General features: G+C 43.0%; 1 protein-coding gene across 2 annotated transcripts in view; it reads right to left on the reverse strand.

The window, feature by feature from the left end:
• Nucleotides 1–17,057, reverse strand: part of coq9 (coenzyme Q9 homolog (S. cerevisiae)) — a 40,221-nt gene that overhangs the window by 7,734 nt on the left and 15,430 nt on the right. For both annotated transcript variants that reach the window (XM_077595264.1, XM_077595263.1), the window contains exons 3-7: nucleotides 5,776–5,908; nucleotides 3,450–3,592; nucleotides 3,253–3,337; nucleotides 3,038–3,142; nucleotides 2,723–2,878 (exon numbers count right to left, since the gene is read on the reverse strand). In XM_077595264.1, coding sequence (XP_077451390.1) covers nucleotides 2,723–2,878; nucleotides 3,038–3,142; nucleotides 3,253–3,337; nucleotides 3,450–3,592; nucleotides 5,776–5,908 — 622 coding nt within the window. The remainder of the gene's footprint in view (nucleotides 1–2,722; nucleotides 2,879–3,037; nucleotides 3,143–3,252; nucleotides 3,338–3,449; nucleotides 3,593–5,775; nucleotides 5,909–17,057) is intronic.

The raw sequence follows: 17,057 nt of genomic DNA on the forward strand, positions 1-17,057 counted from the left end.
GCTGCAGCCGCAAGGTGGTCGGTGCCTGTCGTGGCGGCAACCCCAGAACCCGCTGGTAGACACAGGCAGTAAGGGATGCTGTGAGGCTGAAAAAGGATTCCTATCGAGCCCTTTTGGCCCACGGGGGCAGCTGACGTGTACCAGGTGGCCAGGCGGCACGCGGCTCTGGTCATCTCCTAGGCAAAAACCCAGGCATGGGAGCAGTTTGGTAAAGTCATGAAGAACGACTTCCGGGTGGCTTCAAGGAAATTTTGGCCTCGCTGGAACGATTCTCAACGGAGTGTGAAATGGTCGGGATGAGAATCAGCACCTCCAAATCTGAGACCATGGTCCCCATTCGGAAAAAGGTGGCATGCCCTCTCCGGGTCAGGGATCAGGTCCTTCCTCAGGTGGAGGAGTTTAAGTATCTTGGGGTCTTGTTCACGAGTGATGGAAAAATGGAGCGGGAGATCGACAGGCGGATCGGCGTCTGCAGTGATGCGGACTCTGCATCGGCCCGTCATGGTGGAAAAAGGAGCTGAGCCAAAAATCAAGCCTCTCTATTTACCGGTCGATCTATGTGCCCCCCATCTATGGTGACCGAAAGATCCCGGATGCAAGCGGCTGAAATGAGTTTCTCCACAGGGTGTCCGGATTCTCCTTTAGAGATAAGGTGAGAAGCTCAGTCATCCAGGAGGGGCTCGGAGTAGAGCCGCTGCTCCTCCATATCGAGAGGAGGCGGATACGTTGGCTTGGGCATCTGATCAGGATGCCTCCTGGACGTCCCTTAGCATGTCCCACCGGGAGACCACATGTCCGACCTCGGACACGCTGGGGAGACTGTCTCCCGGAGGAGCTGGATGAAGTGGTTGGGGAGAGGGAAGTCTGGGCTTCCCTGCTGAAGATGCCGCCCCCACGACTCGGCAGAAGATGAGACGAGATAAGATGTGCTTTGCTGCATTTTTTTCTTATTTTCTCTCTTATCGTTGAGATACACCTATGATGAAAATTACAGGTCAAAGGACAGATTTTCAAGTGGGAGAACTTTGGTGACATACACACAAATGGAGTGACTGGACCTAATGTCTGATCGGAAACATTCCTAAGGAAAACATTTATTGATAAAAGGGGTTGGCATATTTTGGCACCCTTTGCCAAACACAACGGGAGAAGGGTACCAGAAGAAATTCCACAAATAGAGAGTTCATTCATAGGGAGTTCATTATATCAGTGTTTCCCAACCTTCTTACATTGGAAAAAATCTCAAGGCACACCATTAGCTGAAAATCTTCTAATTTAAAACTATGTCGCCTATATTAACATTATAAAGTCTTCTCATCAAAGTTTTATCAACAGGAATCAAATATGCCCCCCCCAAATAATTCCCAAATCTATTTTTTTCACACCGATCTAACATCATCAAAGTTGATGTCTGCAGACCTGAACAGCTTTCAGTTTGACTGATGTTAAAATAATTAATGCAATGTTTTTAACCTTATTTTAATTTTGGACTTTTTCTCCCTATATTACGCAAAAAGTAATCTGGTCACATAGACTACGTCGCCAAAAGTTGATGCCCCTGAAACCAAACAACTTCCGATTCACGTAGCGTAAAAACAGGAAAATGACTTAAATTACAACTTTTTTTCCTCCCAATATTACTTCAACTGCCTAACATTATGAGAAGAGCCGTTTTGTGCTCACACAGATTTAACGTCGAAAAAAGTTGAAGCCCGTTAAACCAAAGAGCTTCCGGTTTACTTTACATAAAAATAAGCAACAAAATCACTGTAATCTCATAATATTACAATTTGAATCTTATTATAGTACAATCTAAGATTTCATATTTCAATTTTAACCTCGTACTAGTTCGATTTTAATCTCTTAATATTTTGATTTCTCGAGCGGCCCGGTGGAGCGAGTGGTTACCGCGTCGGCCTCACAGCCCTGGTGTCATGGGTTTAATTCCAGGTCAAGTCCACCTGTGGGGAGTTTGCATGTTCTCCCCGGGCCTGCGTGGGTTTCTGCCGGGTACTCCGGCTTCCTCTCACATTCCAAAAACATGCATGTAGGCTGACTGGACACTCTAAATTGCCCCTAGGTATGGGTGTGAGTGTATGGTGGTCCATCTTCTCGTGCCCTGCGATTGGCTGGCCAACGATTCAGGGTGTGTCCCCCGCCTCTGGCCAGGAGACAACTGGGATTGGCTCCAAACGCCCCCCCACCCCTCCTGCGACCCTAATGAGGAGAAAGTGGTTCAGAAAAGGAGATGAGATGAAATTTAGATTTTTCTCTTGGATTATTACGATGTATGACTTCTTGTAATTTCCCACGGCATACCTGAGCATCGCTCACGGCACACTGGTTGGGAAAAACTACATTATACTACTGATATAAGAGTTGCAAGAACACGCTGTGTAATGCATTTTTCCAAGATGTGTCAAGGTTAATTTTATGAACTGCTGTTTTCAGCCACTAATCAATAGTAGCAATAATAGATATATATTGAAGACTATAACATAGTCTATAACAGACTATGACAATAGACTATAACACTAGAACATTTTTTCCTTCGATGCTGAACACGCACAATTGTTAGACGGGACCAGACTGAGTTAAGGAATTAGGGATAGGTGCTAAAACTGTACGTCTAACAATTTTTAACCTGAAATCCTTTTAAAAAATTCTATTATCCTAGTCTCCTATGTTTTTGTCCTTGGCCAAGCCCAATGCTGCATCTTACCTGTTTGGCAGAAGAAGCAATACTGAATATATCTTGAATGCGATTGTCAAGGAAGTTCCAAGTCTCCTGGAAATCCGGGGAGGAATCCTGAAGCATCACTAGCTCGGTGGTGTTGTAGGTTCCAGTCAGTACTGCTCTTTTATTGTACCAGCTCATCTGTAATAGAAATAAGAAAAAGTGAAGTTAGGGAAGTGAAATGGCACACTCCGCTAAAGGAATTGAGTATTTCGATTATTTTAAATTCAGTAAAGGGTGAAGAAATCACACAGTGGAGCAAAGTGGAATAAAAGAATGCAAAAGATCAGACCCACTCACATCTATTGATCGATCTCCCGCATAGTACCAGATGTCATCCACAAGGGTGGAAAGTAGTTTGACACTTTTGGGGATGTGATAAGGCAAAATCAGAATGCTCATGGCCTGGTGACATACAGCAGCAGCAAAGTCAAAAATATGATAGGCTTTAAATTTAGGAATGATATTCTAAGAATGGTGGGTTGCTTATTAATGCAGCAACATGCAGATATTACCTGTGGCCATGTTTCTATGTAGGGGATAATCATCCTCAGTCTCGTCTTGACAGCTCCTCTTAGGAATTCAACAGTCTCTTTTGGTCTGTAAAAATTTATGGTACTTACTGAACGGTTACTGAAATGATTTGTTAGATTACAATAGTGTTAAAGCAGTGACTTTGGGTCTGTGCGGGGGGGTATTGCATGTGACCCACTCTGACTGGCCTAACTGGCCCTGCTTCTGTTCTTCGGCTAGTGTCTCAGCCAATTGTGAATTACACTGTGCGATGAAATATAAGACGAGATCTCCGGCTCCATTGTGGAACATCCCAGTGGAAGCAGATGACAGACCAAGTCTCTGGGACATACACAGACACCAACACATTGTACAGGGGACAAGGAAAATTTTAGCAGTGTGAAAACTTGAATTGCCAGTGCATAAAGACATTGCAATATGTATACAGTCATACCTCTACTTACGAAATTAATTGGTTCCAAGACTTTTTTCGCAACTTGAAAATTTTGTAATAAGGTGTACTTTATATGTAAATTCTCTAATTCGTTCAACGGTCCTCACACAACTACCAAGTAGACCCTTTAAATTTGGTCGAAGTGTCCTAATTTTGTATGAAAGATGTGAAGAAACACAAAAATGAGAAAATTATAAGGAAATGATTTATTAATGACTTAAAATAGATTATGAAAATGTGCCCTGCTGTAATATCTTCGTCCGCGGCCGTTATAGATGTAATACCCGTGGTTGTCTGCCAGATGGCAGCAAGAGCCGAAAGCCATCCACTTTGTAGAACATTTTAGACTTATGTGTGCCCTGTGTGTGTGTGTGTGAAAATATGTGCCACGTTGCATTTGTAATAGGTTAATAAAGGTCATTCAAAATAAAATAATGGATAAGGAAAATCATTTACTTTTTGGGGGACTTTGTAACTTGGATCTTTTTCGTATCTTTAGTCAGTCATTTGCATATAAAAAAAATTCATAACTAAAACTTTCGTACCTAGAGGCATTCGCAAGTAGAGGTATGACTGTACAGTTATACCTCGACCATACGAGCAATTTGCGGTACAAGTAAAATTTTGAGCAAATATTTATCTTGAATACGAGACAAATTTTGATATTCGAGAATACAGCGGACGCGAGAGGCTGCTCAGAAGAACATCATGGGCACTGTCTTTCTGGTCGCAACTCTCTCGCGTAATGGCTCTACGAGCACTGGGCGGAGCGTTGCATTTTTATCAGTGTTTTTTTCCCGTTAGTCAGTGCAGAATGGCGGAGGAGCTTGCTCGATAATACGAGAGGAGTATATACTACTTCTCGTTGGCAGTGGTCGTGCGTTGTCCTATTGTGAGGACATTTGTGTGCATCATTTTGGGAAATATTTTGAAGGGAAGACAAAAGCAAACAACCGTTGATAGGTTGCATCTGAAAGTCAGGGTGGAGGCGGGGCAAATAGCGCCAACCCGGGAGGAGAAAGGTATCAAAATTTAAAACAAAATTAGGGTTTTTTAATTTCCAAATTAGAGTGGAAAATAAGTATTTATGAGCTGGTTCATGGCTGCGGCATGGGTATGACCGGCGGGCCAGCCGGCACGGAGAATCTTGTGCGTGGCTTTGGCACGGGGGTGACTGGGAGGCCAGCCGGCACGGGGAATCTTGTGCGTTGCTTGGGCACGGGGGTGGGTGACTGGCGGACCAGCCGGCACGGATAATCTTGTGCGAGGCTTCGGCCTGGGGCCACCCAGCACAGGCGAACGCGAGCGGGGAGCTCAGACGGGCGAAGGGAATATAAGGGAATCACAGTCTGAGTCCGAATCTGCAGCCCACAATCAGGAAAATCTGAGTCCAAATACAGATAGCTGGGGCGATCAACAGGGGGCGATGGAGGCTGAGGATTCTTCTTCCATTGAGAAAGTGAATAGCCGGAGTCCGAACCCAGATAGCGAGGAGCGATGAACAGGGGGAATTGGAAGTCGAATATTATTTCCTTGTCGAGCGAGTAGCCAGGAGCGACGGAGTGAGGGATGGGGCCAATAATCGGGGCAGTGTGAGCTGGATGGCTGGCGTCGGCGAGAGCGTCAGTGGCTTCCCGCTGGTTCCATGCTGGTCGGATCGTATGGTTACATCTTTGGGAAGACGTCGAGGCATATGACCCAATCGCAGGGAAGCAGGCGAGGACAAGGGAAGTGGTGCTCAGACGAAAACTTTAACAAGGAAAGTAACAAAGGACTTGGCGAGAAATAACGGAAAACAAACCCGACTAGGGAAAATACGGGGAATCGAGGAACGAGGTAACGTAGACACATGACAAGGCAAATAAAGCAGACGATCCGACAGATGACTTAACAATCAGTGGGATTTAAATAGACAAAACAGGAACTAATTCTAAATGATGCGCAGCTGCGCGAGAGCAACGGCGAGAGAGGAGGGACAAACAAGATTAGGGAAATGAACATGAGAACACAAGGAGAAAGCAATTCAAAAACAATAACAAGCCAATCCTAAAACATTCTGATTGGGTCTCACCTCAGCGCCAGCTGCAATGGCCTCCGTGGTCCAGCCATGCAGTGGGACAAATTCCAAAGCAGCATTGAAAACTTGAGCTTTAAGCTGTTCGTGTTTTGCATCTTCATTTTGTTTTGAACCAGACTCTTGGCAACTTTCAAACAAACACGGACAAATTCATTTTAACTTGGAGAAAGCAAAAATGGGGAACATTTTGTGACAATAGTAACAGATGTGAGAATCATACGTTTTTATAGACTGCTAATTATAATGCTACTACTAATAAAAAGAATAAAGAAAGGGCCTATATAATATTTACTCGCATATAAGCCGCATGCGCGTATAAGCCGCAGCCTTAGAATTGTTGAATTTAAAATTTCTAGCGTATAAGGCGCCTCCTGATTCTCAATTTTCACCTCCATATTTATGGTTTTAATACGAGTACAAATATGTTACTTTAAAGGGAAAATCTTAAGAAAAATCATCACACGTGGTATTTGTGAGATACTGTATGAATCAAAAGCATAATATTAGGGTCAATATTAGTTAAGTAATAAGTTAATATGCCTGTCTTTGTGAATGCAAAATATCAAATTATTCAATTTGAAAACAGAAATAAGTATCTTGATGATAACCTGATGCTTTCTAATTACAGAATTAAAATGTTCTTAAATGTTGAAATATCTAGATTTTTTTCGATGGTTCATATTACTGCAATAGTTGTCACAGCAGAATTTTGTTTTATTTCATGATCACAAATGTACAGTAATACCTCGACATACGAGTGCCCCGACATACGAGCAATTTGAGATACAAGTAACATTTCGGGCAAATATTTATCTTGAGATACGAGACAAATTTTTATATACGAGCATACAGCGGACGCGAGAGGCTGCTCATAAGAACATCATGGGCACTGTCTTTCTGGTCGCAACTCCCTCGTGCAATGTCTCTCTGGTCGCAACTCCCTCGTGTAATGCTTCTACGAGCACTGGGCGTTGTGGTTTTATTTCCCGTTAGTCTGTGCGAATGGCAGAGAGATCGCTAATACGAGAGGAGTATATACTAATTCTCGTTGGCAAGTGGTCAAGCGTTATCCTATTGTGAGGACATTTGTGCGCATCACTTTGGGAATATTTTGATGTGAAGACAAAGGCAAACAACCCTCGATAGGTTGCATCGGAAAGTCAGGGTGGAGGCGGGGCAAATAGAGCCAGGAGCCGGGAGAAGGAAGGTATAAAAATTTAAAACAAAATTAGAATTAAGTTTAGTGCAAGGTTAGATTAAACTTAATTTTGAGTGTGTCTGCATCGTAATCCAATTTCATTTAAATGTGTTTGTTATGTTACCAGCACGTTGCCGTGCAAAAAGTCCCCCTTTCTCTCTATCCCCCTTGCTCTCTCCTCTGCAAAATCTGTCTAATTTTAATACTATTAAACACAAGTTATTTGTTACTTTGTTAATAGATGGCGAATTAGAACAAAAAAAAAGTTTATCGAATCCAATATTCTGTTTTTGGTGTTTTTTCAGAAGGTTGGAACGAATTAATTGGTTTTTAGTTCATTTCTATGGGAAACGTTTGTTTGAGTTACAAGAAAAAAATCGACATACGAGCTCAGTCCCGGAACGCATTAAGCTTGTATCTCGAGGTACCACTGTACATCATTTACTTTCTGTGTTCCAAAAGGTAGGGTGTTGTTTGGATGTAGACAAAAAAGGAAGTAACGTAAGCACAAACCAGGAAATATGCCCATAGCGCTATACGTAGTGTCACCAAGTCTCTGGGTGAAATAATAGCATACACATTGCGTAGGTATCAATGTTTATATTTTAACGATCGACTGCAAGACCTTCGATCAGCCTTAACTATTGTGATGTGCTGACATGGTAAACGCTACGGTCAGAGCATGTTTATCTACGGCAGGGGTCTCAAACTCGCGGCCCGCGGGCCAACTGCGGCCCGCGGGACGATAATTTGCGGCCCCCGTCTTAATATGAAAGATTAATGTCCGTGCGGCCCGTAAGATTGATATGAATGACACTTGTTGTGTTCGGAGCTGAATGAACCAATCACGGTGAGGTAATACTGAGGCCTCCAAACCGGACCTCTCAACGCCACGGCTGCGCCTAGATATTCTGTCCATAAAAGTGATGAACATAATCGGTGACATAGCCTTGGCGGAGTCCAACCCCCACTGGAAACAGGTCCGACTTACAGCCGGCTACGCGGACCAGACTCCGGAATTTCAAGAGTTTCTCCGGAAATGCAACGCAAACTCCGGGACTCCGGACAACCTCCTTAAACTCCGGAAATCCCCAAAAGTGTTCACTATTTTTTAAGCAATAATTTCAGAAAAGTACCAAATTTCCAATTTAAATGCCTCGAAATTCACACCATCGCTACGGCCTCCGCCATCTTGATTCAACTGCACTGTAAACTGGAAGAATTCGGTAACATGAGTGCATTGTGAATCATCCCAGTTACAAGTTCTGACGAATGATTTGTCTTGTGTGACTTCAACGTGGCAATCAATTCGGAATCTATTGCGTAGGTAGCTTCTATCGCTTTAATATTTACGTTTAAGTTTTTGTTCATACGTTTTATTAAGGTTAAACCACCAGTCTTTTGTTTTGAAACTAATCCTATCATTTCCGGGGTTATCCTAAAGGAAGTAGGAGTACAGACGCTCCCCTACTTACGAACGAGTTAGGTTCTGAGCGATTGTTCATAAGTTGAATTTGTTCGTAAGTTGCTCAGTGCTATATTTTGTATTAAAATTTATGTTTAAGGCCTATATAAGTATATTGAAGGTTTATATAAGTGCATTTGTATGTTTAAGGCTTGTATAAGTAACACGCATTGGTTTGTACTGAAAAAACATTTAATTACATGGAGAGAATACATACAGTACTGTATACATACATTAGAGAGAGAGAGATTTACTACAAACTGGCCGAAAGAAGCTATCTAATGACGATTGCAGTTTTCTTTTTTTCATCATAAATGATGCGGTAGCACTGTATGGCATCATTCAATTGATTTGCAAACTTTGTGCAACATACAATAGTTGGGTCCTGCTGCTCGATCTTTGTTTATAAATGGTACTGACGGTCGAACGATTCAAGTTGTATTCACGTGCAACGCTCATCACTTTGTCACGCGCATCAGGCTTCGTTATTATTGCCACTCATTTCAAATGAAATGGCTTGCCTCTTCCTTGCACCTCCCTCAATAGAAGCCTTTCGCTTTTCACCAACCATATTGAATAATGGATGCACGAGATATTTAATGATAAAAATGAAAAAGGTTCTTTGCGCACTGGAGATACGTTCACGCACTTCCGCACTGCAACGAACTGGGCAGAGGAAGGTAGATGCTGGGTGAGCTGAGCTCTCACAGCGCCAGGCGTCGGTATTAGCGGCGGAAAGAAGCACTACTCGGAAAAAGGCGCACAATACAAAATTTAACTTACGAACATTTCTCGACAAACGCAATTTGCAGATATGTTTGTATGTACCGTTGTTCGTAACTCGAATGTTCGTAAGTAGGGGAGCGTCTGTACTACACAGCACTGGTAAGTCTCATCATGCCTGCTTGGGTTAATTGGAAAATGGATGGCAATTTGGATGAAACTTCTAATAAGAAACCTAGACACTCGCAGAAGTTTATTGGTTCATATCTGACGAAATACCCATGTTGAAGCCATCTCCAAAAGGACCGACATTTGCACATTGCACAAAATACAAGTGTGACTTCAGCGTGACACATGTTCGAATTACTGACTGTAAAATGCACGTAGAAGGACCCAAACACAAAGATAAACTTATTTTCATTATGCTGTACTTTTTCAATAGTTTGCAAAAACAATGTTTCAATTAATGTAAAACATGATAACAGTTTGATTTAAATTGTCTTCTGCTTTTTTTTAACATGTTATACAAATTTTGCGTGCATTGCATTCATTCCGGAAATGGGACAAGGTTACTCCTGAAATGTGGTCAACGCAGGTTGGCAGCTCTGAGACTCTGACACGATCATAAAGGGAACAGGGGTTCCGGAGACCCATACTTCCGGAGTACTCCAATCAAGACTGCCTGGGGGAAACGGTCGAACGCCTAATCCAAGTCCACAAAGCACATTAAGACTGGTTGGGCAAACTCCCATGATCTCATCCACCCTTGCCACCGTGGAGCTTTTTAACCACCTCGGTGACTTCAACCCCAGTGATTTGAGAGTCCACTTCATAGTCCCCTGTCTCAAACAAGTTTGGTGCATACGCACAAACAGGTTTGGTGCATACGCACAGACAGGTTTGGTGCATACGCACAGACAGGTTTGGTGCATACGCACAGACAGGTTTGGTGCATACGCACAGACAGGTTTGGTGCATACGCACAGACAGGTTTGGTGCATACGCACAGACAGGTTTGGTGCATACGCACAGACAGGTTTGGTGCATACGCAAAGACAGGTTTGGTGCATACGCACAGACAGGTTTGGTGCATACGCACAGACAGGTTTGGTGCATACGCACAGACAGGTTTGGTGCATACGCACAGACAGGTTTGGTGCATACGCACAGACAGGTTTGGTGCATACGCACAGACAGGTTTGGTGCATACGCACAGACAGGTTTGGTGCATACGCACAGACAGGTTTGGTGCATACGCACAGACAGGTTTGGTGCATACGCACAGACAGGTTTGGTGCATACGCACAGACAGGTTTGGTGCATACGCACAGACAGGTTTGGTGCATACGCACAGACAGGTTAGGTGCATACGCACAGACAGGTTAGGTGCATACGCACAGACAGGTTAGGTGCAGACGCACAGACAGGTTTGGTGCATACGCACAGACAAGTTTGGTGCATACGCACAGACAAGTTTGGTGCATACGCAGACAAGTTTGGTGCATACGCACAGACAAGTTTGGTGCATACGCAGACAAGTTTGGTGCATACGCAGACAAGTTTGGTGCATACGCACAGACAAGTTTGGTGCATACGCACAGACAAGTTTGGTGAAAACGCACAGACAAGTTTGGTGCATACGCACAGACAAGTTTGGTGCATACGCACAGACAAGTTTGGTGCATACGCACAGACAAGTTTGGTGCATACGCACAGACAAGTTTGGTGCATACGCACAGACAAGTTTGGTGCATACGCACAGACAAGTTTGGTGCATACGCACAGACAAGTTTGGTGCATACTGAAGGAATAATAGTTTAAAGCTTAAGGTATTTCATTACATATTGCTACATTCTGTGTGTGAGATTGTAAAGTGCTGAGCGTATGAACAAGGCAGAATGTTGAGTGGGGGCAAAGGTCAGAGCACAGGATGCCATGGGGGATGCAACAGTGGGATGTTTGCAGATCCCGTGGGGGTTGCACCAGTAGAATGTGTTACAGATGCCGTGGAGTGGAAAAATACAACTGGGTGGAACCGCGAGGAGATTCTTCAAGAAATAAAGACCAATGGCCAGGAGGCCTTTGTGTTGTGTCATTTGCATATTGTGGACTATAAACTAAGTTCCTGGGCAACTCGGAGGGAGAAGAACTACGACGACTGGTGGCAACATTCGTCTGCTTGGAGAGACTGAGAGGGGCCTGAACCACAGACTTATGTCTTAGATTTGTGTGTTAGAAATAAATCCACCCGTGTGTGAAAATGTCGGCTTCCTAATATCTCTATATTGCAGAACGAGCGCGCAAATTGTTGGATGAGTGAAAGTCGGGTAAGGTCATAAATTGGAGTCAGATTATTAACTTAACTTTAATATAATTATAGATTTAAATTCCAACAATTTCTGGTGACCCTGACGTGATGCGATTGAGATAGCAAGAGCCACAAGAATCTGGGATTCGGGTCTGGGACCCACGTTCACACCAGGTGACGACCTGAGAAAGGAGCCACACGCGTCCGACCGTCTTTCCTCTTGGGTGCACAGTGAAACAAGGTAAGCAGATTACTTTTCAAATTCTGCACATTGGCAATTCCAAATTATATAGGGGAAGGAGGACCGGAACGTCTTAAAATGTAAGGGTGGACAGTAGGGTATAAAATCTGGGATTTACCTACGTAGAGTAGTCCATGGTGGCTTCAAAGTGTAAGTGTGGACATTAGTAGGGTATAAAATCTGGGATTTACCTACTAAGAGTAGTTCCATTAGTAGGGTATAAAATCTGAGATTTACCTACGTAGAGTAGTCCATTTGTGGCTTAAAAAAAGGATGGACAGTAGGGTATAAAATCTGAGATTTTACCTACTACAATAATGTGGAACTACTCGTGGCTCGATACGGTTTAAAATCTGGGATTTACGTATCAGTGTGGAAGCGGTGTGTGTGAAAACTAAAATTAAAACTAAAATTGTTCTGCGTAAAAAAGTGTTTGGGATACGCACTGGTGGATTTCAAGATGGCGATGATGGGAGGTCTGATAGTGGTCTCGGGTTCCTCAGGTTGTCTAAGTAGACGAATGGAATGCAGAATGGAGATCGGAGAGTTGGTGTGTGTGTGCGTGCGTTTTGAGAGGATGTGTGTGTATGTGCGGATGCGTAATGTGGGGGTTGCCTTTGTCTGCCGCGATGGGTCGAGAGGCATGGTTTTTGTCCCAATTTGAAGGATGTGGAAGGTCTGGTGAAGGTTTGTGAAGGTGTAAGGAAGGTTTGAACATAGAAAGGGAATTATGAATAGAAAAGATTTTGGTAAAGCATGAAGAAAAGAGTTTTGTAAGTGAATAGAAAGGATTTTTGTAAGTGAGCTGAAGGAGAATTAATTGAGTTTATAGAAAAGATTTTGGTAAGAAAGTTAAGAAGGAAAAGGAATGTTGAGAGAGGGCCTGGGAGAGAATGGTGTGTGCGTGTGCGCGTGTGTGCGTTTTGAAAGGAAGAAAGGAGAAAGATGCTGAATGAGAATGGAATGGAATTAATTGATGAGAATGTGAAGATATAGAAACACAGGTTTTCAAAGACAAGCTAAATTAAATGTGAGTTGGAGAAATAATTTTGTACGTTGAAAGGAAATTTACATTGTACGGGTCAAAAGCGTTTGTCCGTAGCATTGAGAAAAAAGAAAAGAAAAAAAAATGAAAAAAGAACTGACGTCACAGCTAGGGCAGAATTTAAAAAAAAAAGAAAAAGAAAAAGTGAAATGAGAGAATGAGGAGTTGGAGGCATGGCCTGGTGCGGGGGGGGGGGTACCTTTCCCCTTTGCCCTCAGGGAGGAGGCGTGATATATGATCCTTCTTAGAGATTTGGCACTAACCCCCCTCTGGTGAGGGTAGAAAGTTTATGGCGGGGGAGGCTTTTGGCCTGGATCAGTGGACAGAGCTGCGCGCTTGACATGAGAGCAGCTATTGTCGAGGGTCTTCCAGAACCTATGTAAATTCTAAACAGGAGAAGAGAGAGCAATCCGTCCAGAGTTTCCAGGCTATGGTGCGGCACGAGCTGGTCGGTTAGGTGGTGGACACTGTGGTCATGGGCGTGGTTTTCTCTGGTGGCCGGGGAAGAAGGTACTCATGACAAGGCCAACAAGGAAAGGCAACTGTTTTATATGTGGCGGTATGAGACACGGGCACATGATTGTCCCAGCCAACAGCAGCAACCGCAACAACCGTTCCCACGGCAACCCAAGCACGGCAGTATGGCCCATTACAGCAACAGCGGCCTACGCGCGGAGGAGGACGAGACACTGGCGGACCATGGCGGCCCACAGCAGCCGGCCCAGTCACCTGGACAATATTACCAGGGCGGAGAATTTGATGGGAAGAGACTTGTTGATATCTAATGGAGCTACCATCATGTGTGAATGGCCGCACAGTGACTTTATTCCGTGTTCAAAACCAACATGAACATGTGGACAGTGGGGGACAATCTATAGGTCACGTCTTGAGCCTGAAACTTCGGCCACTGGGGGGACTTGTCCGTATATCACCGGTGGAAATCATTCATTGACTCGCTCCGGCTGTACCATTAACCTATGGATGATTTTCATTGTACGTTGTTTTACTGTTTTCAGAAGGTTCTTGGAACACCCTGGCAGTTGAAAGAATGCTTTGGCTCTGTCTCCTGGTCATGAGGCTCGCCGGCTCGGTCCAGTGGTCACGACCAGCACCCCCTTCACAGATGCGAACACCCCTCCCCCAAAGATAACAACCAAAAAAAAAAAAAAAAAAAGAGGGGGTCGCCCATTAACTGCTTTTTATCACCTAGAGCCAGGGGAGAAAGAGAGCCCCCACCAGCCCAGCCCAAGGCCCCCTCCCTCTGCGCAAACAGGGAGAGATGGAGAGATGGAGAGAGCGAGATAGTTGACAGTATGGGGATATATTAGTGACAAATTATGGGTCCTCTATTAGACACTGAAATTTATAATTAGGAAATGGCTAAGTGGAAGGTTAGTTTCTCAAAATTTTAATTGGGGTAAGAGTGAGCTACAAAAATGGTTCTTATATTAAATAAACACAAGCTTGGAGCAGAATAGCAATTCAACAAGTGCAATTTAGCTATTTTAGCAAAAAGAGAGGGATTTGCGATTTAGATTTAAGGATTAGGAATCATCCAAATTATTAATGATATCAAACATGAAGACAATGCAGAAATGGCATTGATCCAAATTATTAGGTAAATTGTAGCTGGCAAGTTTAGATAAAATAATTAATTTAGGATAGGCATAATTTCGCTGAGATGCAATAAACATCATGACTTGTCATCAGTGCACGGATAATAATTCATTGTTTTGCCATCAACAGATGAAATATGCTTTAGCGTGAGTCATAAGAATGAATGACTATGAGAATATGTCTGAAAATGAGTGTGAGCATGAATGGTTGTTTGTTTGTCTTTTTGTGTTTTTGATTGGCCGACCACCGAGATATGATCAATCGGGTAGGTATCAAGGTGGAAAATGATTTAGCAAATTGGAATCGATTTCGGAATTTGCCAATAAGCCGTTTCACGGATGGCAACGACAAATTATGGAAAAATATTTCGTCCAAGGAAATTTTTAATGAAAAAGCAGCAGTACTCCAAATGTGAAATTTGAAGGGGAGAAACAAATCTGCTATGCGAAATTTGGGAGCACTGGGAAAAACAAAGGCAGTGCATGATATGAAATTCCAAAGTACTATTGATTTATAGTGATAATGGCATCCAAATTGTGTTAATAGAAACATTGACTGAATTGACAAGAGTTTCCATATTTAGTTCCGGAAAAATATGGAAATCCAATTTGGTGGAATGTACCAGATGCCATTGTTCACTACACGATTGGAACAGGAGGATGAGGCTAATCATATGTCTGCATAAAAGAAAAAACTTTAAAGAAACGCATTAATTTTGGGTTGGCGAAGGGAGATGGTGTTTCTTAACTGGAATCATGGAGAGCACACATGAGCAACCCAGGATAAGAGTGTCCGTGCAAGATCCACCTGATGCACTGTAAGAAGGTTCTCTCAGTTGAAACGTGTGAGGAGACAGGTAAGATAAACTTTTTGACGTAATCAGACGTAATGGCAAGTACTCCAATATTGATTGGAAAGAACTTTTATATTGGTTTTTTGTCTCCATAAAAAAAAGGTGAAAGCGTTTCAATTGAGACCAAACCTTCTTACAGATAGTTAAAGTAAACAATTGAGACTAGATCTTCTTACAGATAGTTAAAGTAAACAATTGAGACCAAATCTTCTTACAGATTTTTAAAGTAAACAATTAGAAAGAGAATGGATAGAAATATAACTGGATTTTAATTTTATGCCTGAATATTGGAAAAGATTGATTAAGAAAGTTTTATAGATGATTGGCAAACTCCAAAGACAATGGCATGTTACATTTGATAAAAAGACTACTACACTGGGATATTTGGAATTTCAGACAACTGAGTTTACTATGCAACGCGATACACATTATTGAATGAATTGGGACTTGATTAATATGCATTTTGAAATTAATGAGTTTTAATTGGAAACTAAAGGACAAAAGTGGTACCATTACTCACAGTTGCGCCCGGCCCCAGACTTTGTGCCCGCCAATGGTGAGCTTAAAGGTTGACCGCCCGGACGGGCGGGTCAAGAGAGGGAATTTGACGATGGCGAGAATTGGATCAAAATTGGACTCAAAAGTGTCCGAACAAAGACGACGACAATGCAAATGTTTAACGTTATTGACTATTTTGCTTGCTGGCGTGTGCTTTGTGTGGACTATGTTGATGGTACAGGATGACGGAAGGAATGGAGTGAAAGGAGAACGAGGGATGGTGTATCATTCCTGGAATGGAACGGTATGGTATGAAGCAGAGCGAGATCGTGGTAAGACGCTGACACAGACACAACAATTACTGCTAAATCTGAAGTGTAAACAATCGACACAGGTGAACGCTTGGGTGACAATTTTGAACTGGACTCAACAATGGCTTGATTTGTTTATGGAAAAGAGAAAGCCCATTTTTGACACCCATGTTGCACAACAAAATTTCACCTGCCTAAATTTAAATGGGACTGGCCCTGGGATTGGAAATATCCAGGAGTCATGGTGTAATGAAAATGTGTCTTTGCCAGCAGGAATCCCTCTCGCTCGTGCTGATGTTTGGATGTGGTGTGGAGCGAAAGTGTTGTACGATAGGCTTCCCTCCAATGCCTCAGGTAAGTGCGCCATAGTAACGCTGATCATGACAATTAAGTGTGACAGCATTGGACATGGATTCCCAACAATGCGTCTCCTGACGGTCGTCTTGCTGGGGCATTGGAGGGTCTGCGCACGCGGAGTAACAAAATGGCCAGAGTTAATTTTTTACTGATTTTTACCAGAATTATTTTTTACTGATTTTTACCAGAATTAATTTTTTACTGTTTTTTTACTAGAATGAACTCTTATACTGATTTTTAGTTTTCTACTGATTTTTTAATTATTTACTGATTTTTAGCTTATGGTCATTGATTTTAGCTCGTGTCTAACAATAAAACAAGGGATTTGAGTGATGACCTCAGTAGTCTGAGGTCATGAGAGGGAATGAAGGAATAATAGTTTAAAGCTTAAGGTATTTCATTACATATTGCTACATTCTGTGTGTGAGATTGTAAAGTGCTGAGCGTATGAACAAGGCAGAATGTTGAGTGGGGGCAAAGGTCAGAGCACAGGATGCCATGGGGGATGCAACAGTGGGATGTTTGCAGATCCCGTGGGGGTTGCACCAGTAGAATGTGTTACAGATGCCGTGGAGTGGAAAAATACAACTGGGTGGAACCGCGAGGAGATTCTTCAAGAAATAAAGACCAATGGCCAGGAGGCCTTTGTGTTGTGTCATT

Source organism: Stigmatopora argus, chromosome 3 (genome assembly GCF_051989625.1).
Source record: "Stigmatopora argus isolate UIUO_Sarg chromosome 3, RoL_Sarg_1.0, whole genome shotgun sequence".
Classification (NCBI taxonomy): domain Eukaryota; kingdom Metazoa; phylum Chordata; class Actinopteri; order Syngnathiformes; family Syngnathidae; genus Stigmatopora; species Stigmatopora argus.